The 23190-nt window shown below is 39.1% G+C and overlaps 1 protein-coding gene and 1 long non-coding RNA gene across 7 annotated transcripts in view; one reads left to right on the forward strand and one right to left on the reverse strand.

The window, feature by feature from the left end:
* Positions 1 to 4612: 4612 nt before the first annotated feature.
* Positions 4613 to 8275, reverse strand: LOC311432346. Its single transcript, XR_014689989.1, has 3 exons — positions 7978 to 8275; positions 7791 to 7861; positions 4613 to 5838 (listed from the first exon to the last, which is right to left on the reverse strand). It is a non-coding gene; the product is annotated as an uncharacterized lncRNA (long non-coding RNA).
* A 926-nt stretch (positions 8276 to 9201) lies between these two features.
* Positions 9202 to 23190, forward strand: part of MYOM1 (myomesin 1) — a 78233-nt gene continuing 64244 nt past the window's right edge. For 5 of the 6 annotated variants that reach the window (XM_084510671.1, XM_084510673.1, XM_084510674.1 and 2 more), the window contains exons 1-3: positions 9202 to 9360; positions 12824 to 13310; positions 21555 to 21692. In XM_084510671.1, the coding sequence (XP_084366797.1) occupies positions 12883 to 13310; positions 21555 to 21692 (566 nt within the window). In that variant the 5' untranslated portion in view covers positions 9202 to 9360; positions 12824 to 12882. Of the gene's footprint in view, positions 9361 to 9634; positions 9656 to 12823; positions 13311 to 21554; positions 21693 to 23190 lie in introns of those variants that run through there. The other variant, XM_084510672.1, reaches the window with a different exon arrangement.

Here is a 23190-nt window from a genome sequence, read left to right on the forward strand (position 1 = left end):
CTGAGCTTCAAAGGAGTGGTAGTAGGTGATGAATGGCCAACAGATGGGCTCCAGTTTGGACCATCTCACAGAAAATAAAACACATTGAGTGGAAAAACGCTTCCTCTCTGATTTTCCATGCGGCTATAAATAGCAAACAAAGATACACCCTATATTTCCTGCTGCGCACATTCAGCCCAGGGGCTGGCATCAGCTGTATAAAGCAGTGGATCATCTGAACAAAACCAGACTCCACGTTCTTCTAACTTTATCTAATAACCTCGAGTGCTGTGGGTCCCTGTCACTGTTCTAATTATTCCTACAAAGATTATGCTTTTATCTGTAAGGGTGTTCCTAATTAAGCTAAAGAGTGCCTGCATATTGAGATAATAATTCGAGAGCCTAACTCCCCTCCATTGTTTTTCTTAGGGGAGATATAAAGATTAGGAATTGTATCTGCTGGAGTTAGCAGCCTAGCAGGCCACGCAGAGGGGCATCTCTGCTGATGAAGAGATTGTGTTGCAGTTATGTGAGCAGGCATTTGAGGACCGTGCACTGGGCATGCCTACCGACAAAAGATGCAGCCCTCTGTGTGCATTCTCTGGAAGGGAATTACTCATCCAGCCTGTTTTAATTCACAGGATACGAGTGCTGGGGGAACAGTTATTATAAGCAGTTCAAAAGCAGAAAGCACTTGGGCAAAAGAGACTTTTCTGCCCCATTGCCAGCTCACTTCCAGCAACAGAAAGATCAAACAGTAAGAGCATATTCAGACAAAGGTTTTTATAATACATTCATCAGAACAATTCTGGGACTCAGAGACAAAAATCACAATGCTGGTATCTCTCCAGCTTCTCGAACTTGACACAGCTAATGCTAATCACAAAAGAAGTGCATGAGGACAATAGAATCAAGGACATTTTTTGTCAGAAAGGCAAAAATGCTCTAGCTGAGCAAAAGAAACCTATGCAAAGCAAGGAGGGTCCCAGCCTTCCAGTTGTTGCAGATAATTGCAACAGCTGCCTTGGCCAGTAAGGGTAAAACATTGGCATTGAGTGGGGGCAGACCTGCTCTATTGAGCAAGGTAGCAGAAAAACCCCTTCCAGAAGAAGAATTAGCTCTGCATTAGGAAGATGATTGTGACTTGAAAGCTTTCAATACCAGTTTGCAAATGTACTTTGGAAACACCTCCTTTTAATTGTGTGACAGGGAAAGCAGAGACAGAAGAAAGGAAAGATTACAAAACCAGTTACGTTGAAGGATTTTAAGGTTTGAAAATTTGACCTAGGCCAGATGACTGGAGTTTGAAATACATTTTCATCATTATATTCTCTAGTCAATCTTGCACATACTCGCCTCTTGCATTACATCTTCTTATCACCTTCCACTTCCATCAGCAAAAATGAAAGACAGAGGTAACAGCACAGAAAATCAGGGAGAGGTTAGCTGCCCTGTGCCCAGGCCCTCCTGGTGCCATTCTCTGGGACTGTGTCCCTGCAGTGTTGATTTCCCTTTAGATTTTTCAGCCCTACACTTGGCTGCCCAGGTTGTGGCAAAGGTGGATGAACCTTTAGTTCCCTGTTAACTTCACATCCACTGTTATTAAAAGCTGGCTGTTAATTACGTGTACATGCAGTTCACCCAGTGAGCAGCATTCACAAACATCCTGAATACTACATCTCAAATAATAGCACACTGAGGTATAGTTTTTCTTACCTGAAGCATTTTGTGATTCTTAAGAGTTGTCTTTTCCAGGCAATTGCTTCTCCTAGGTAAAATGAGTTGAATTCCAAGACATTGCAAGCTTGTTGAAAGCTTGGTGTAAGCTTGTTGTAACCAGAGCTGAGAAAGGACTGAAACTAAATGTCTCTGTACAGTTGGTTTCTCTTTGCTCATTACTCTAAAGTTATTTTCAGTGAAATAATGTTATCCTTGTATCTGATACTTGGAAAGAAAAACTGAAAAACAAATATGCCATCACTATGTTTGCTAAAGATTGTGAGTATCAATGTTGCTGTCAGCAGTTTTCACTGAGCTATGGTAAAAAATGTGGGCTTGATTAGCTAGTCCTAGCTTACATTCAGAATACTGCTTTATTAATTATACACACAGTTTGGAGATGCAGTACTCTGAAAATTAATGTTATTCAACAATTTTAGTGAGCTGATTCAAATTCAAAATGGCTATCATGACCACAGCCCTGTCTTCTCCCAGCTTGCTGTATCTGTGCTTCCAATGATAAATCAGATAAATACAGATTTGCTTTTCCCTAGCATTGATGACCATTATCAGTGACCTTCCCTTGGCATCACCCAGCATGAAGCTTCCTTCCTGTGGGTCATTAAGCTCCTGAAACCACTCCAGCTTCTTTGGATTAGTATCGAGCTCTTTCAGAACCTGTGGAAAGGTCACTGCTGCCTTCTCGTGTCCACATCCTCTATCTGGGCACGCAGCTGAAGACCTACCCATGTTTCTGGACATCATGTGCCTGCTAATATTCAACATTTGTAGCTCTGTGAGCCCTCATGACAGCCTATCAGGGGAGCAGTTGTAACCCTCCCCAGAGCTATCTGTACCCAGAGGCAGCCCAGATGTCAATTTTTACATTTTAGGAGAAACCTCCTGTCTGGCACGAGCAGCCAGGCTGAACTTCTATATTCACGGAAATTGCCCATTTCATTAACCAAAGATACAGTCAGCTAACACCTAGGGATGCTGCTCCTGTGTCTCAGCTGTTAGAAGAGCCAGGGACAAAGAGAGGTTGTGCATGGAGGTCGTGCAGGCACCACCACTGGAGGTATTCAAGACCCAGCTCAACAAAGCCCTGGACAACCTTGCAGCTGGCACTGCTTTGGTTCGACACAAGACCTCCCAGGTCCCTTCCAACCTGAATTCTTTTCTCTTCCTGCATTTCTCATTGTAGACTGAAATTGCCATTTGGATGTACTTTACTGTATGCAGAAGTGATGGGACACTTGTCATCTGTCTATTACTAGTGATCCTATTATACTAAAAAATATGACCAATTTCTCAGTCCTTCACTTCTAAATAGGCTTATTTTTTTCCAAGAGAGATTTTCTCTGTTTAAGACAAGCAATGACTTTCTTGGCAGTTTAATATTGTTCCAAACATGTAATTACAGTCCAAAAAAAAAGTAATAACCACTCTTATTCACACTCTTATGCAGTTCAGACATGCAGACTAGGCAGATTAGCTTAAAAGACTGGTCTTATGCTGCACACAGTTCAGACTCATTAGAGGCAAGTGTGATTGAAAACCACAACTGAAGCAGAGCTAGAATTAGAAATTGTGCTGCTGCTGGTGTATTGTTTTAAATAGCAATTGCCTATGGTGTAGGGGAAATTTAGAAATCAGTGTTTTGTGCAGTAGAGCAATACTAAGATCCTGTGAAGAGCAAAATACTCAAAGGAAATAGGGGAAAAATAGAGAAGAAAAAAGAATAAAGGAAGAGCACAGGATAACAAAGCAAAAACCATTATAAGGAAAGAAGAAATACAAACCAAAGTGTTTTGATTATAATGATGAATTGTAATGTGGTGGGTAACATGCTGGAGTGATGGTTACAGACTGGGAAAGTTTCCCAAATTCCTATGGTTTGGTAATGGGAGCAGTACTGAATTACCAAGTGGGCCAGCAAATTGTGTGGGGAGGGGTTGCACAGTCACTAGGTGAGTTTGTTTTTTCAGAAACCAGGAAAGATCAGGAAGTTAATCACATCCTCAAGGGTCTATTTTATTTTATTTTATTTTATTTTATTTTATTTTATTTTATTTTATTTTATTTTATTTTATTTTATTTTAATTTATTTTATTTTTTAATCCACTGCTCAGAATGGTTTTGCTTCAGCCTACCAACGACACTAAGCAGAGCTACTCATCTGTGGGAGCTGCCAGCAGGGTTCCTCCAACCCATGTTTACTTAGTACTTTGGAAAAGCTGGTGGCTGCAAGAACAGGACCCACAAGCACGAAGAATATCAGTTTTTCCTGTCGCAAACCATTATATGTTGCAGCTGGGTTCTCTTTTAGGTTCCACATGAAATTGTTTTCTTTGTCTGCAAGACTGATCTTTGATGTTTTTGAAGAAAAGACTCTTTAAAATAAAAATGATTTAAAAGAAATGTAGTTTATATCTGTAGTCTTCCTTTCTGATTTTCTCTGTGGAAAAACAAAAAATCTTTATGGCCCAATTTTCAGAAAATTTTTATTTAAAAATTTACAAAATAAGTTAAAAAAAAAAAAAAAAAAAAAAAAAACAAAAACAATAACACAAAAAAGACCACAAATTCTTCAAATGCAAAAGTCTTCAATTTAAAATATACAGTGCAAAGATTTTTAGATTTAGATTTAGAAATATTTTTATCCCAACTGAACAACAATTTGTTGCACAACAAAAATGGCTGGCGTGTAACTTGCTTGTGCCATATCACGATATATCTCAGCCTTTTAAGATCTTATTTAGTGTTTCAGAAATTGAGCCCCTGGGATACCACTTGCCTGTTTGACAGCATGTACATTGATAGCTTTTAACATAAATTTCTAGAAACAAATAATGCACGCCAAATATCATGGTTAAATAGTTTGCTTCAATTTGCAACCAGAAGCATGAGCATGTAGAATGGTGTTTTGAGGTCAAAATGTGGAGACGGAAAATAAACAAGAGTGGGGATTTTAAGAACAGCCCGAGAAGAAGCAAGGAGCAGCAGACCTAAATAATATGGATGTGCTGTGATAGGAAGAATAAATGTGCAGTCAGATAAAAGGGACAGAGATAAGGCTGTATAAGCACAGTGTCTTCACTTAATAGCAGCACTCTTTGTGCTAGGTCAGTAATCTTTTTTGTTGTTTTCAGCATGTGCAGTTGCAATATGACTCATTGTATAGCATCATCTGGGGTGTAATAGAGTCTTGATGTCCTTACGTTCTTGCACTGAAGAAATAGTTAAGGATATGTCCACATGGCCATCACATAGAGATATATATGTGAGCACTTTAGACTAACTAGTTCATTTCTGCTAGCTGTACACCTGCAGCAGCACAGAGATCAGGGCTGACTGGAATACTCACCCCAAACTGATCAGCTGTAAAGTTTGTAAAGAGTAAATAGCAGGTAAAAAGGTGTTTTGCTGAGCATTGTGTTGCCAGTGCTATACCATCACTGGTGCTGTATGTAGCTAGTTAAATCTGCCTTGGATAAATCTACATTTTGTCACAGCTGTTATCAGGAAAAAGAAATGTTCTGTTTTCTAAGCCAGCTGGTGGTGGAGGCAGAGGAGAAGAGCTGATGCCCTCCTTTCCTAGAGGCTTCTTTTGGCATCCTCTCTTAATTTCCAGTTACAGAAATTTGTTTCTTTGCAGTGAATTCACGGTCTCTTTCCCGTGGGAGCAGACAGTGGGGTTTGGATATGTCTGTTGTCCATACAGTGCATGTCTCTCACTGAACCTTACTGCAGCTCAGATGCTGGGAATAGTGCAAAGACGTGTAGGTAAAACATCCAGAAGTAATTATTTTTCATCACAAGCACCGTATTTTGGGAGAGCACATTGGAAATTTGGTGCAACTAAATGACTTGGAAGAGTTGCTTTTTCTAGATGAGGATTCCTGTTGTGTCACTGTTGGTGGTTGATCTTATGGCTTGTTTCAATTATCAAATACTGAGTTCTGAATCCCAGTTGTTAGAAATGATGAAATAAGACTTTGGTTCTCTGCTCCTTTCCAAACAATTTTGGGGGAAGACTGCTGTCACCTGGCTGCCATGCCTTGCTGGAGGATTTCAGAGGAACAGGCACGTATGTGCTAATAGGACATTGACAGCTTCTGGTAGGCAGCCAGGATCAAGCTATAGCAAGAAAAACACAGATGGGAACTAGTAACTTTTCACAGCTTATTAAATAACCAAATTCAAATTGATTTTCAGAGAGCTAGTAAAATTATACTCACTTTAGGATTAGCATTATACCAAATTCAGAAGTTTTACTCTAAGCCGTGGACAGGTATTCCAAATCTTAACTTTTTTTAAACTACAGGACTTCATTAAGCAACCACAACTTCTCCTATAAGACATAGAATCATAGAATCCTGTAATCATCTAGCTTGGAAAAGATCTTCAAGATCATCAAGTCCAACCATCAACATGACGTACCAAGTCCCATCACTAAACCACATCCCAGGGTTATAAGATTATAAAATATCTGATAAACTACAAATGCTAAGGGGAAACATCCTCTTGGAAAGGATGCTGCAAAACTCTCCACTGTGTGGTTTCTTGCATATTTTCCTGAACTATCTGCTGCTAGCTACTGGAATAATCTTGTCTAGCAAATTTATATATTTTCCAATCTTTGAAGTATCTTTAGCTGTTGCAGTTCCATTTTGTTGAGTCTCCAAACCTGAGCTTGCTTTAAATGTAGGAAACTTGTCCTACAGCACGGATTGAGAAACAAGAGCACCAGGTCATCACACAAGAAAGCAGAATAAAATGAAACCGAGATTGACTTTAGTTGGAGACTAAGACCTCCTTTTTGGGGGAGAGGGGAATCCATTCAGAAAATTGGACCCAGGTTTGAAAATAAATTCCAGAAGACAATATACATGCTCAAAATCTCTGCCTTTCAAAAAATATTTTGGTAGTTTTATTTAGGACCCTTTCCTGTTGGAAGGGTCCTGGGATTGTTCAGCCTGGAGAAAAGGAGGCTCAGGGGTGACCTTATCGCTCTCTACAGGTACCTCAAAGGAGGCTGTAGCGAGGTGGGGGTTGGTCTGTTCTCCCACGTGCCTGGTGACAGGATGAGGGGGAATGGGCTTAAGTTGCACCAGGGGAGTTTTAGGTTGGAGCTTAGAAAGAACTTCTTTACCGAAAGGGTTGTTAGGCATTGGAACAGGCTACCCAGGGAAGTGGTGGAGTCACCATCCCTGGAAGTCTTTAAAAGACATTTAGAGCTTAGGGATATGGTTTAGTGGGGACTGTTAGTGTTAGGTCAGAGGTTGGACTCGATGATCTTGGAGGTCTCTTCCAACCTAGAAATTCTGTGATTCTGTTGAAAGAGATGAATTTGGATGTTGTGCAATTCTACTAGCGCTCACAGCTACAGCGTCCTGTAGCTCTTAAAACTTAATCAGACAAACAGCCTGGAAAGCTATTTTTTCTGCTGTGTCAAGTTCTAAATTTATCCCCCAGCTTTCCCATTCAGAAAAGCAAACAGGTCCCTGGCACTATGTAATTCTAATTAGATGAAGACTGAACTACAATTTCTGGAGTCTCTCTCCTAGGACCAGTGCGACTAAATAGATGTGGATACACAGTGCTGCAGGGATTCTAAGACTTACAGAGCTCCAAGTGCTTTGAAACATGCACTTTGATATTCAAATGGGAGTTAAGTGGTTTAAAATTAGCTATGGATATTATCTCATTTTATAGGCATATAAAAGTGCATAAATTTAAGTGCCAAAGTATTTCAAGAACCTAAAAGATTTTGCTGCCATACTCTATCTCAATTTTATTTACATAATAAACAAAATCAGCACAGAATCTAAAAAATGGCACTCGGTAATGTTGTTATACCTGGAAAAACACTGAAAATGTTACTCAGATTTTCATATCCCACCTGTGATCTATACAAATTCTATTGCAATGAAAGGAAAAAAACAGGATGCTTAATTGGTTTAATTTCTCTACATCTCTCTCTGAAAATTTCAAAAGAAATTAGTATGTCATTAAGTCTTTTAATGTGCCTTTGCAAATGACCCGCTGTGAAGGTGTGGAGTCTGTAACGCAATTCAGGAATCTCTCACCTTCTCTAATTAAAAGTATATATTACAGCCCAAACTCCGTAGATCAGTGGAGCTGCCATTGGTGCAGAAACCTGGGGAAGAAGAGTTTATATTAGAGTTCTAGTTCTCCATTCAGCCAGTTGCCTGAGCCAAGACAAAGTTCGTATGGCTGTACATCTTTTTTTTTTTTTTTTTTTTCTCTCCATACCTTCTTAGGCTTTACAATTGATTTAGGTAAGCAGCTCCCATGCAGAAGATGAAGTGTGTGCACTTATTCCATGGCATAGCACAAGGCAGGAGGTAGCAGCTGCCCAAGGAACTACTAGCTAATAAGTTAAACCAACAGGTTTCAGGTGGATTTATGGTAGGTGAGGTAAGGAAGAGGATACCAGTGAACCATGGTTCAGAAAAGCCTGGGGCAGCTGGTCTCATCCAGACCTTCTGCCTGTGGTTCCATGTAAGAGACCACAGCAGAAGAGGAAGATCTGGAAAGCTTTCAGCTGTGTTGTATGGTAGGTGTGGTGGAAGTGGCTACAGCTGAACTTTGGGTTAACATTCCTGACAATGCAAATGTGCAAGATAAAAGTGGAATAACCATTTGTATTGAAAGCTAAATGTACTCTGCAGAGCAAAATACTTATTTACAATGAAGTCACAGCATAGTTTCACAAATTAAACCCTCTTCCAAATGACAAAAAATGTTCTCATGCAATATTTAGCTATTACATTGGGTCATGTGCATTTCTGTGCCAAAATGTTGTGACCAAAATGAAAGAAAAGCCCATTTCATTATCCCTAGAAATAACACTATTTCATTCAGAAACAAAAAGTTGGGTCTTAGAGTTACATTGGTTATACATGTATCTACTTAAATACCTCATGAGGTCATGTTCTTAATTTAGTATTTTATTTAAATAAGATGATAAAAATGTAACATCTTGTCAACAGAGCAAGGAAAGTACATTTTTATTGAACTGTAACGTGTTGTATGGCTTTATAGAGTTTTGCTGCTAATTACTTCAATAGGTTGTCTGTCATTAAGCTGTGAAATATCTGTTACATGCACTGTGGCATGGCATAAAAAAATTAAAAGAATCCGTAAAACTTTAATATTCTTGTACCATGGCAAAGGTCAATACAGAGACTGATATTTCCTACTCTCTGGATCATGACATGACACATTGTTTTGTTTCCTAAAGCTGACTTAACTAAGAAAAAAAATCTATAAATAATTTAAAATTGGCATGCTGATTTTATGCTGATTTTATGGAAGATATTTAAAAGGGAGAATGCTCAGCCTGACACTGCTGTCATCATGTGTTTGCACAGAGATAGCACAGGGTATCGGTATCTGTCTCTGTCTCTCTCACTCTTTGCTGCTATATTTATCACCCTCCTGGCCATAAAAGGTCTGGACTGGGGCTCTGACATTCCACTGACTGCAGGCATTATTTTTGTTCTGGACCTTCAAGTCCAGTCCCTACCCCTGGTCCTGACTACCTCTCCCTTTGCTGCATTCATAGCTGCTGTGTTTTTCTGTTGTTCATTCATTTCAGAGCTATTCCAATTGCTGTTGTTCTTCTGGGCCCTGGTAAGTGTTCCTTTATGATGGAAGATTTTATGCGTTCAACTATTTTTAATTAGAGTCTGTACTACCGGGTTGATAGTAGCTTTCTTTAATCTTCTCAGCTCAACAGTTATTTGAGGGAGTTGTAGATGGGAGCTGAAGAACTCTAAAGGCTCAGCTGTGAAACAAAGCATAGCACAAGGGTTCGCTTAGCAACTCAACTGTCCCAGCATATTCTTGTCATACTCTCAAATGAAGCATGGATTACTGAGATACAGAAGGAATTTGTTGTGCTACTTCCTTTGGGATTAGAGATTAGGTAAATAATCAAAATATTTTCTAATTTCATAGGATGTCTCATTATTTGTAAAGTATATGAAACACCATTGACTGAACTGAAAGAAATCTTATAATTTTTGTAAGCTTATGTGTTTCAGTATTTTTTTTCTGTTTCACTATTTTCATTGATGAAGTAGATCTTCAAAGAATAACAGATAATAAATAGTGCAAGAGGCAATTCTAATAAAATCACTTCCTTTAGTGTGCATTTACAACCTACAGACAAGTACAGAACTGCCTGTTTGCTCAGATGCCATTTTGAAAATTCAGTTCAGCAGCTGCTAACATATAGATCCCAAATCTGCATATTCATCTAACTGTGGCCACTATATTTTTAGGCCAGGCTCTGCAGTTATAAAATCCTACACAGATCTTGAGAGGGGTTTTACCCTCATAATATAAGGGGCTGTTGAATGCACTCAAACTAAGGAGGTGCAGGTAATATGGATTTTATAAAACTCCAGAGATGGGAGTCAGTCAGATAAGCAGACAGTGCCCCAAGTTGGAGTAAAAGCCTTGTAAGGTTCAGAATTTCTTGTCATCCCCTAAAACATAGCACTACTGGTCAGACTGGTGTAACTAACTGACCCTTAACCTGTGAGTAATGCTTGATGTTTCAGAGGGAAAACAAAATACAACTCACAGGGTGATAAAACACCTATAAAAGGAGTTTCCTCTTAGATTACATGAGTAAGAGTTGGCCTTTGATTTGAACCAAGAGAGGTGACTTGTTCAGCTTGCCTTACTTAGTTCTTATGCCTAACATATACTCCTCCTTGTACTCTTGAGGATAATGAGGCCCACAGCTTTTGTGTTTGGAAGAAAAAGTTGCCTTTGACACTTTTTATATATACTGACTTAAATGGTTAAGCTTGTTCTTTTGCTCTGATAAGATGTAAATTGAAATGCCTCACTTAACTCTTTAATGGACAATACATAAAGTGCTCTATATTTTTGGATCACCTTCCTTGCTTTGAATCCTGGAGAGCTGTGCAAATCCCTGAGCAATAGAACTGAATGAGTGTTAACGTTGTGGCTGTTGTAACCATGACAAAACTCACTAATGCTGCAAATAAGGCTGGTGAAGATGAAGGGAGGCAAATGTAATGCTCTACAAAAGGTACACAGGATGCTCTCATGCTCTTTCCTTTTCAGTGTCTAAAACATGACTCATCTGTACACCTTAACTTTGCTCAACAAAAATCACAGTGGCTTGCAAACCCTAAACTAGCTCTGTGGAGCTGGGAGAGAAAATAATGAAGAAAAATGAAGAAGAAATCTCTGAAGCCAACAAAGTGAAATAATCACAACAAAAAATATTGATAGGTATTAGAAATAAAGATAGTAAACAGGCTAATTGTGTTCATTAGACTTACATGAAAAAAATAGCCAGCAGGAGAAATAAGGAAGTTAGCAAGGAACGTGAGTTTTTAATGTAGAGGACAATGGGCTAACACTCTTTCCCATTTCTCCCTTCCTCAGGTAGAAATAAAGTAAATGGACAAACTGGTCTCCTGGAAGTCATAGTTTCACTATGGTTATGAAATCAATTTCTTCTACATACTTAAAGACTTCTGAATGACTTTCTTAGTTTATTGTTGAATTTCTGCAAGTGAGTGATCCCTTCTGATATCATGCAAAGAGCAGTTCCCAGACCTTGAGTGAGCCCTGAAATACAATTACGTTGAAACTTTTTTTTTTCTTCATAATTAGCCTTAGTCCAGTTGAGTACCTGAGCAGTGACCAAAGAGAATAGTTTGCAATTTGTTGGCTTGCTATCAGAATGAATACTAAAGAAAAAGCCAAAGGCTGAAATCTTGAAAGCAAAAAGACCAGTGAAAAAATAATGATTTTCATGGAATCAAAATTACATTCCAGATTTGTAAGTTTATTTTATACAAAAACATCAGAGAAGTAGTTTCATTAACATGAACAAAAACAGAAGCAGAACAAGTTCCCTGTTGCTGTGATTGGTATAAAAAACAATAGCAAACACCTCTCTTGGTTTTGGATCTTCAAATTTTTCTCAACATTTTCCCACTGTAGCTCATTTCTATTCATAATGATGTACCTCTTCAGTGACAATCCTAGGCACATTGTAAGCCTAATGACCAATGATAAGAAAAAGAAAGGTTATCATGAGGGATTGATTGGTAGAGGCAACTTTGCATGCCAGAGAAGAAAACGTCAGTTTTAATAATAACAGCAAAACTAAACAAGATTGGATTGCCAGCTGAAAAAACAAAGGGAAATCCTTTCTGCACTCAACCCTCATCCCATTTCGAGAGGGGAACTACCTCTCTCCTGATCAAATTTCGTACTATGAAAAACTGCCAGATAATCTATTGATGACTGTGCAAAGTAAAACTTAGATAGGAATACCATCTGGAGGAATTTTCATGATGATTTTCCACACAATATTTCTAGGTTAAGAAGAGAGGCCATTCAGGCTGATGAACATTATGTTATTTTAATTATTGGATACAGACTGTATTCCTTATTAAACTGTAAAACTGTGATAAGCCCCTTTAAATGAAACTCTGTTAACACACACAAAATAATCAATGTAATGCATGTTTACAGAAAAAAAGTGGCGTCCTTCACAATCTTACTGCTCTTAATTGAGTATTAAAGTCTTAAGCCATAAATTAAATTGAATTTGAAAATTGGATTATGAAAATGAATGAAATGTTCACATATTTTTATCTCATATTATAAACTGAATAGCCCTCTTGAAATCTCTCATGCTTTTTAAAATAACTTAATAATTTATTCTGTCTTTTGTAATTTAACAAAGTATTTACAGTATCTCTGAAGAAGCTGAACACAAGATTTCAGTAGCTGGCAGTAATGACTGGAAAAGTTGAATACGTGAAACTTCAACAGTTTGCAGTAAGAACAGGGAAATCAACTACAAATGATCAGGCACAATAATGTAAAGATTTCTGTTCCCAACGAATGACATATGCACTTCCTGAAACTTAAATATGAGCCTACCTTAAAGTCCAAGAAACATCATAAATGATAGCCCCAAATGTATTACATTTATTTTTTAAAGGTTTAAGTTTCATGTTAGTTTGTTCTTTACTAATTGTATGCTAGTTCTTAAGTTTCTTTGGTGTGAGTCTTTATGTTTGATCTTTTTCAGACAGTCCTGTTATATCTACATTCAGAAGAGTGCAGCAAAAAAAAAATTAGAAGGCACTCATGATGTCTTTACCATTCTATCAAAGACACCATGACCATTATGACCGTGCATATCGCCATAAAGCACTGCAGTCAACTGTAAGCCAGTACCAAAAAGAAACCAAAAGCAAATCTGCTCTCTATGCTCAAGGATCTACAGCTTATGCTAGGGGTTCTGCAGCCTATCGCCATGCCTCTGCAGCAGACTTCAGCCTTGAGTCTTCAGCAGCATACAGCCGTGGCTCTTCAGCCTATGACCTTGAGTCAGCAGCCTACAGCTATGGATCTACAGCCTATGATCACTCTGCTGCACAAAGTAAAAGATCTGCTGCCTATAGTCTTGACTCTGAAGCCCTCAGCAAGAGCTCAGCTGCCTATAGTCATGGATCTGAATCAATCAACAAGCTGGCTGCAGCCTACAGACTGGGATCTGAAGCCTACAGTCTTGGGTAAGGCAAAAAGTACATCTACCTTTGAAACAGTATTCCAGAACAAAAATGTCTAACTGTCTCTTATTGAAATCAATGGTAAAACTCTCCAGTTCTTCAACACAAACAAGTTCTGTAACTTGTGTTAACATATTTTCCAGTTTTTCCTTGGCTTTGAGACTGGGAAGATCAGCTTAGTTTGCTGGGCTAACTCATGTGTGATGGTTGGATTGGCATGAGAATAGCACTTGCAATGCTGACGTGGCTGAATGATGACAGATACAAGTTGTACCTTCATTCTCCAAACTGGCTGGGCATGAGCCACCCAAAGTTTTTGCCATACTAAGAGAGCTGAAGTTAATCCGCATTGTTGAGATAGCTTTTGGGTTGGGGCTGGCTCTTACTTGGCCACATTGGAGCAGTAAAAGAACTTGGAGCTGTTCTCCTAAGTTTGAGCTGACATGCCCATATATCATTATTCCTTGGAATAAATGTTTCATTTTTGTGCTGAGTGAAATTGAACAAGAATTGTTCAAATTATTCAAGAAATTGAACATTTCACTGTGGAAATAGGTTGAGGTATACTATTTTCAAAGAGTACCATTATTTTTTTTGTTTATGAAAGTAAATATTGCTCAATCAATGCATTAGCAGAATGTTTTAGATACCATAGCCTCACATTATTTTAATGTATCTCAGAAATTAACAGAAATTAGGGGAGCATTAAAGTAAGATTAGATCAGTTGTTAGCAGTGGAGGAAATAACAAACAAATTATAGACCAAAACATCTGCTCTCCATTATGTTAATATAAAATCAGAGTATTACTAGCAGAACCAATCATGGCTTGTTCACCGGAAAACTTGAATTCCGAAAACTAAATGGCCTCCAGGGATTTTGGATAAAGATGGACTCCTGGCCAAAGCCACTGAAGGAAAGGCTATTGTACCATAGTAAATAAGGCCTTGCGATTGCAGCCTTCACTTGGCTTTCAGGAAGTTCAGGGTCATGTCTCTATTTGCCAGAGTTTGTTCATGAATTTGAACCTCAGGCAATTAGAGCCCAAATGAATGACTGGAGTGCCTGACTATCTTGGACTAGATTATATCCTGTTTTTCCTGTTGAAACCATTTCTGTTGTGTAAATAATTAATCGCCGAATGGAGTAGCAAAAGAGTCTCATATGTAATCTGCTGAAGAAGGGATGCAGACTGGAGGTGATGTGACTATGTTTCTAGAGAGAGTCGGGTAGGGGGAGGTATCCCAAATGGCTCCTGCACTGTAGTGACGCAGCTATGTGTTGCTGCTCACCCTAACCCAAAGCCTCCCTATTCTCATAGAAAACTTTGAATATTCCAGTAAATGGGAACACTGTTTGAAGTTACAAAAAAATAAAAATGGTTGTAAAAATAATTGCTGCCTAGCTTCATTTACAATCTCTTCAGTGACACAGGTTTGTCAGATGTTTCTTCTGAAACACAAGTCTTCTCACCAAGAACTCTAATGTCAGCAAAGCAATACTACAGGAAACTGAATTGTTTAATGTACTGAAATCGTACTGGGAGAGAGTTTAAAACATTTCTAGATTTCCTATATGTTTTAATAATAATAGTAATAATAGCTTTTGTTTTGAAACAGTATATTTGTTGCTATTTGCAAGCTACTCTGTAGTACAAGAGTTGCCAACAGACCTCATACTATCCTGGCAACCAGAGATAAGAATGTCTCAGCTGCAATGTCTCTCTGTGATCCTGTCTTTGTATTGGAGAAACTCAGTGCTGCTATGGGAGACAAGGACTTGGGAGATTAGATTGACCAATTTAAACCTTTCTTGAATGAAATTTAATACACAGGAGAATATGGTTCTGAATGGCTATGTTTAACATAATTTAATGGTTAATATATCCTCAACGTTGGTATTTATTTAGTTTTGGAAGCAACTGCTTTGTGGCCATTTTGTTGCAATTTGCAAGTGGTACAAGTAGAAGAATACCATGACTATATTGTTAATTGTGGTCCAATTTAAAGTAATTTTCCCCAAGTTCATGCTATTTTCCCCTGAAAGCCCAAAACACTTCAAGAGATAATGACGAGACAAAAAGAGTTACTAAAAGAAATTGAGCAAATCAAAGATGTTCTGATTTCATCATTATGAAAGAAACGGTGTAACAGAAAAAAATGAACGCTTCAAACACTTTAAATTTTCAAAAAGTTCAAAAGGCCTTGAATCCAAATGCTGCATCTAGGTGACCTGGAGCACCGGTGGTTGCTTGAAACCTGAATGTGCACACGAATCCAAAATTAGATTAAATTGTTCAAGTAACAGTTGATTATTGCATATCACTGGATTTTAGTATCACATCTATATTTATGTTTAATATGTTTAAAACATTTTATGTTTTGAGGATATATTGTTTTGAGGATAAACCTTGCTAAGCCCAAGAGGAAAAATATACAATTCAAATACTGAGCTTTTATTCAAGACACCTCTTATTTTTATCTGAAGTAACTTCTGCTAAACTTTACTATTCCTACAAAATGTGTCTCAAACCTTCCTGTAGCCACTTCACAGAAATGAGTGTCCATAAAGAGGCAATGTTGATATACAGGTAGTGCAATGTGAGGAATTGATCACAGGAAAGCACTGGCAAAGGACTTGGGGCTGGGTAACCTGCAAGACCTTGACTTGATCCCAGTTCTCTGATGTTGGAGACTCGCTTGAGTGGAAAATATGGACCGCTCGAAGGAGCTGCAGTGACAAAAAAGGTTCCATTTGGAGACGGGCTTCCTGTTCTTTGCATTTCAAGCTTCCTTCAAACCCATGACAGCTTGAAGAAGAGGAGAGAAGTGAAAGCTGGCAAAACTAAGAGCAAGTGCGAAGGCTTTCAGCTCTGTTGGTAACCACTTGCCAAAGCTGTAAAATCCTGGGCTCATAAAAGAAAGCAAGCCTCATCATGCAAGGACTGCCACTTCACATCAAGCCCTGCACCAAGCCAGGAGGAGTACGGCCTGCTGCTACCCCATGGATCCTGATGGGCCTGCAGGCCCAGCTGCACGCTGGCAGCTCTGTCCCAAAGCTGTGGTAGTGGCCACCTGTCCTGCAGGGGTGTGCAGTGAGGTTTGTGTGCCCCCTATGTGGTTCTTCTGTCCACTCCCACAGCAGAGCTAGGCACCAGCCTTCTTCCACAGCTTCTCCATGTGCTTCTGAGAAGCTGAGTCAGGTCTGACAAATCTTGTAGCTGTCAAATTGGAGTGCTGGATTAAGTCCCTTACCTCTTCTTCATCTTCATTTTTCTTCTTTCTTTCTTTCTTTCTTTGGAAGCTCCTTGTTCAAACTTCCATTGCTTTTCCATGTGTAATTTTCCTGGCTGAGAGCATCAGATAATCCCAAGCAAAGGTAATTGTGTCACAGAGTGGTTATCTGCCACCAAACTTGCAATTAATGCAAGTGCCAGATAGTAAGAGTGAATGCTCTTCTGAGCAATAACGTAACTGGGAACAGGATAGGGCTGAATAAATATTACACTTTAAGAAACATGAGAAGACCATGATCTTGACCTCCCTGCTGGCACTGCTCATCCTTTGGTTTATTATAGGTGAGGGTTAAGGAGCAGGCTTCCAAACATCACAGCCAAGCATGGAAATTGATTTAATGCAACTTGCCATGTGGAAACAATTCCCCTTTAAAAAAACTTGTGGAAGCTGTGTGAGGGAACAGCATGATTATTGCCAGCAATATTGCCTGAGCCCATGACAAATCTGTCAGCAACTTAAAATGAATTTAGTCACCAAAGAGTGCTTCTCAATTTTAGAAGCTGTTTTTAAAGAGCTTTCTTATGAAAAACTGAAAAACCTTCTATTTATTTTTTTCCTGCTGTAACTACACCTTGAGAGATTCCTTTTGGCTAATGGAGCTCCTCTGCTACAGCTATGGTGTATACCACATGCATCCCTTTCTGCTGGTGGAATTAAGTGAAAGAGAGAAACATTTAAAGAAGCATGCTAAGGACAAGGTGCATGATTTACTAATGGTGTAAATGAGCTTACCAATGCCTTTTCATGCTGGGGTGGAATAACTGTGAAATAGGGTGTTGTGGTCCACTCCTAGGAAACATTTCTACCTCCACTGGGCTCAGGATCATTTTGTGCAGGGTGGGAAGCTTGTACCTTCAGGTGCAGAAACAAGGGCAGTGCCAACATACTGAAGTATATTCATATCTTGAAGATATGAGAATATATATGGGAATAGGACATCAAAAAAACACCCTCTGTTTGTGAGTTTCACAGGCCCTGTACAGTGTTGTATTTAGTTCCTCTGGTGGGCTAGAGGGAGCACTGTTAGAGGCTGTGCAGGACTATACCTGTGCCTTTAGCATTTACAGTCATCCAGCTCCCATTTCATTCCATAAATTCAGTGACTCTACTGAGAAACTAAGAAAATGTTGGCATTGATATTTTAACATGCTGAAAACTTATCAAGAAATGAGGACACTAATCTTGGGTCACCAACCTTGATAAGGCAGTACAGATAGCATCTGACCTGGAAAAAAATATATGTATGCTAGCTGGGCAGATCAAATGAGGCTGAAAGCTGCTAAAAGGTCATGGTACTGTTCCTCCCTGCGAAACTAGAGAGCACTGATATCCTGCTCCTTCTCCTCTGGGGAGATTCTGTTCCACATATCAGGTAAAAGGTTGGAACACTTTAAAATAAAGGGCAAGATTTTAGAATCTGGTTCAAGAAAGCGGAGTCCTCCCTTAGGCTACCTAAATAATGGTTGTAAGGCAGGGTTTGTTTTTTGTATTGCACAGGAAGAAAGAGTAATAACAAGGAAGGAAAACATAGAATCAAACCTCATGATAGAAGTAATGACCAATTTGTTTTCACATGCAAAGGGGCCATTTGAATAAGCATTTCCACTAGACTCCATACAGCTCATCCTGAATAGATGCTAACATAAGGAGGGTTTGGAAAGGAGAAACGTTTTCTACCATTTCAAATTTATTCATCTCAGCTTTTGGTTTATGCACTCCAGTTCTGAAAGATTTTGGAGTTACTCTGGATACTCCTCTGAAAACACCAGCTGGGTTCTCTGATGTGGACACAAACCAATTAGAAACTTAGGAACAGCTGTGGGAGAAAGTGAGAACAAAACAGACAGCATATTCTGTCAGTGTGTTAATCCAAGGTATGCTTGAAGCTGAAATACTGGGTTCAGATCCTACCATCCCATCCTAAGAAGTAAACAGGAAAAGATCAGAGATCAACAAGAACAGTAGTGGGAGGATACCTAGAGAAGGTATAGGAATTGGGGCTCTTACCTTGGGAAGGTGGTAAACATGAGCATGTAACATCAATGTATAAAATAATGAAAGATCTGCAGAGAATGAACAAGGAATGTAAGGAACATTTTTTCCACTATTCTTCACACAGAGAAGCAGGTAAGCAGCAAATATATATATATATATAATGTCACAATTTAAAACAGGCTCAAAAAAAAAAAAAAAAAAGTGCCATTTACCTATATTGCTACAGCAATGATTTCAGCCTCTCACTCATGACATCCCCAGATCTTTGTTTGAAACCAAAAAGATATATTGGGGAAAGTATTTCTCTATATGAACTTAAAAAAAAACAAAACACCTGTTGTTGACTATTGTTGGAGTAGAAAACTGGCATAAAAGTACCCTTGACATTATGCAGTGTAACACTGCTCAGAGGGGTCTTGCTTAGTCCAGATCAAGTTGTTGGAAGAACAGCATCTGAAGTAAATTGATTGGTGTCAGAGAGCCTGAGTCCAGCAGACAACTGCAGGACTGACGTGGATCTGTTATTCAGTTTGCAGCCATCACCTGTGGCGTTGATAGCGGAGTGGTCTGTACCACCACAAAGTACCTGGAGGCAGCTCTTAGAAGACAGCACAAAGACTCTCACTGCAGCTGCCCCTTCAAGCTGAAGAAGAAGAAAGGAAAAAATATCCAGAAAGGTGCTTTTCTGGTCCTGAGCACATACAAATGAGGACTGTTCACTATGCCAGCCAAAGCATGCAGTAATATGAAAGACCCAGGAGTACTAATCCAGAAAATAACCAAGTGTCTGCAGTGGAAGGTGCCTTGATCAAGAGACATGCAGCTTAGAAAACTCTGGAGTTACTGGGAATCAGCTGTTCATGTATAGTATTTTTATCCTATTCATCATACCTCTGAGAAAGTCCTAATTCCAGCCCAGTTTTCTCAGGTTGTGGTGGAGATCTCTGGCATTAATCTGAAGGATTTTGGGGGCATATTTTAATTAATGCCAGCTGTAGTAGGCAGAAAAAATGAAGATGAGTTATTCAGCTTCAGCTACTTGCAGTGTTTGATTAAAAACAAACAAACAAGCAACAACAACAAACAGAGCCTAAGAAAGAAAAAAAACATGCAGAGGAGATCTCAACAAAAGACCTGGCAGAAGGTGATGAGAACTGCTATGCATACTGCCTGATGATTCCCTATATAGGTGCAGAATCTAGACCTGAACTGAAAACCAAACTGATAAGATAGCCAAATTCTGCTTTATGAACAATGAGCAGGTTTGGATGTAACAACTCTGAAAAAAACTGAGCTGAGATTTTCACCATATTTCGTCTACTTTCATGAAAATCAAAACTTATTGACTTTTAAACTAAAGTCCAAAAGATACTGTGATTTTTTTCAAATTATCAGAAGCCAAGTGGTCTCCTAAAGGGTTCAGCGTAAAGCCTCCAGGCAATCTGATGACAGATTCACAATTCCAGGTTTGCCCCATCTTGAAATAGGACAGCTATAAAAGTCACCCAATAAGTAAAGGACTGCAGCTCCCTACAGATCACAGTTCATTAAAAACATTAAAAAAAAAAAAAAAATTAAAAAAAATCAACTTTGGCTTTGCTTTTTCTCACCATTTATTTGACAATGAGTTGCCTCCATGCATTTGTGGTTGGCCATAGTGGTTGTACCGTATCATCGCCAAACCCAAGAGGGGGGGAACCTTTTGCTTTACTCTGCCTGGTCTGTTTCCAAGTGATTTCTGCTTGGATTTCTCTCCCTAGAGCTGTGTCTGCCTCCTTTGGAGTCCCTCCCCAGCTGTCTGGGGCAGGGAAAAATTTATCTTCAATGTTATGTTCTTCGTGCTTTACATTCTCAGGGGCCCAGTGCTGCTATGAGGTTTGGTTATTAGCCTACCAGCCTTACCCTGGGGACTGGGAGCAGGTTAGCCCTGTGAGAATGGTCCAGGTCTGGACGCAGGAGCCTTGCTGAGAAACAGTGGCCTTAATTCTGCTCCTCTGTCTTGTGCCATGCAAACAAAGCTCCAGTCCAAAAGCAGGTTCATCTATGATTTCCCTTGGCAATGTTGAGACAGAGATGAATAGGCAATTCAGGGATTTGTAAAAGTCTGAGAGCTAATGGGGATATTCCATCTCTAAGATATAAATCTGGCAGCTTAGGATGGAGTATTGTATTTGGAGAAAAAGGAGGGAGGTATTTGGAGTTCTGTTAATATTATTTGTAACCATGTTAAATATAAACCCAAATATGACTGCTTCAAATATGCTTCATACTCATCAGAAGTCCTCCCCTCTAGCTGGGGAGTCTTTCCCAGGTTTTCCAGAAGTCTTTCTTTTGGTTTGCTTTTCTTTCTTCCCACTCACGCTCCACTTATCTGGGCAATGTGAAATGACATTACTTCACTCAGATCTGTGCTTTCAGTAGTTTGGGGTGGTGTGGGAGGCCAGTGGGAATGGAAAGAGCAGTTACCGGACAATTCACTGCCCTATATTTTCTCTAAAAAGACCTAAAAGCATCACGACTTTGAATGTATTTGCCCACTGACAATATTTTGTTAGGGGATCACACAATTTGGGAACCATAAATTTTGGGAAAGTAGAGGCCATCAGTTCAGACACAATCTCTAGAATTACTTGGTGGTCTCAGTGACCTCAAGACCTACCAAAACTATGTATATAAACTCTCCAAGTCTCAAACCAATCAATGAAATATGCAGGTATATTGTTTATTCTCTGTATTTAGATTTAATATCAAGGGGCATCAGTGTTATATTTGTAATGGTCCCTTTGTCAAAAGTGCATTTAGTTATGTGTTTAATAACTCTGAAGCCATGGTTATTAAAGACAATATTTTCTTTCTTACCAAACAGAGAGCAAAAATGTGTAGTACTTTAATATTATGTTGGAGTGTTTCTTAACAGCTTTTTTCCCCTGATTTTAACAATATGATTTTTATTGCAGACTGAAAGATTCCAATTTAATGATTGAAGATCAATCCTATAAGATGAGTCCCAAAGCAAAAAGAGCAAAACAGAATTTGATATCTGAGGACAAAGAAAATGAAGCCATAGACTACTCAGTGCCTATATTCTCAGGACGGTATGTCCATTTTCCTTTTTTTATGGTACCTTACTTCTGTCATTTTATTAGCTAATTATAAAATAAGAAATCCATTGATCTTTTTTTTACACTCCTGGATCTCAAGGTGATTGTTTGCACTTCGTATGGGTGATAAAAAGACCAAGAGAAGTTAACTGACTGGCAGAAAATCCATCATGGAGGTCAGTCATCCAGAACCAGGACAAATGAATCCAGGTGTCTGGTCTTTGTTTCAAGCACGTCACCAGAGCCACTTTCTATGAAACTATGATATAATTATAACACTGCTTACTGGGAACTGGACAAACATGTTGTCCGCATAATTTAGCTTACTCTTGTGGTTTAAAGGCTTGTAATCCAATGTCACCTACCACACATTAACCATAGAAACAATGAACCAATGTGCTAATGTTTTGTCCTGGCACAGAGAAAACCTGGAATGAAACCAAGCAATTTCTCAAATCCGTCATAATGATTCATACTGATCTCACGTGTTGTTGGTATTTATTGCATGGTTACTACTGATGTAATATGTTTTACTGCAGCACTGTCCTCAGTAAAGCTGAATGTGAACTTTGTGTGGAAGCCAGAAACCACACAAGCAAGGAGGCTCCCTGGCCCTTTTCTGGGTATGGCATGATGATTTTATTAGGAGTCTGCAACAGGTCAGGTGTAGCCATTTGTTCAGGTTGATCCATACCAGGGTGTGGTGTGGAAAGCAGACATGATGGGAGCCTGGGAGAAAAATTTCTTGCCCACCTGCAGCTGAAGAGAAACCTTTCTCCAACTTGGCTTTCTTCTGCCCAACACATCTTTTATGGGGCACATCAAAGCTGTTTTTGGGAGTCAGTGCGCTTGTGCCTGCTGCTTGGTCAGCACTCAGGAAAAAATGTCACTTCTGCCTTCATGTGAGACTGAGTTCCACCTTGTCATTGGGAGACATCACTGCTTTTGCCTTCTGAGCATTCTTCTTTTGTGATGAGACCAGCAGTTTTGGTTTTTATTCCCCCCCTTCCGCTATCCTGGAGTAATATTTACTCACCCCTTATAGATTTATGTGCCAGATTCACTGCTCTTTGACCCCACCAAGCTTCAGAAGCGCACACTCTTGCATTTTTAAAGGATTTCTTTGGAGCTCCAGCTGTATCTGCTGTGATAGAAATACATAAATACGTCTCACACAAAGCTTGCTGTAACATATTTTCAAGGTTTCGCACTACCTATGTGCTTTACCCAGTGTTTCTGCCATCTGTCTCCCATGCCCTTAAACACAAATATGCTCCCTTTTTATTGTGTCTAGAGTCTACAAAAGTAAAATTTATAGCGTTAGTCAATAGCTGGAAATCCCAACTGATGGCCTGCACTCCTGGACAATTATTTTAGATTTTATACAGACTCCTGTGGTCTTAACAAATCATGGCTTTTTTTTTTTTTTTTTCTCTCCTTTTTTTTTTTTCTTTCTTCATTTCACTTTTTGTTCAGTGAATACCGTAATATC

This window comes from Aythya ferina (assembly GCF_964211825.1).
Source record: "Aythya ferina genome assembly, chromosome: 2".
NCBI classification, from domain to species: domain Eukaryota; kingdom Metazoa; phylum Chordata; class Aves; order Anseriformes; family Anatidae; genus Aythya; species Aythya ferina.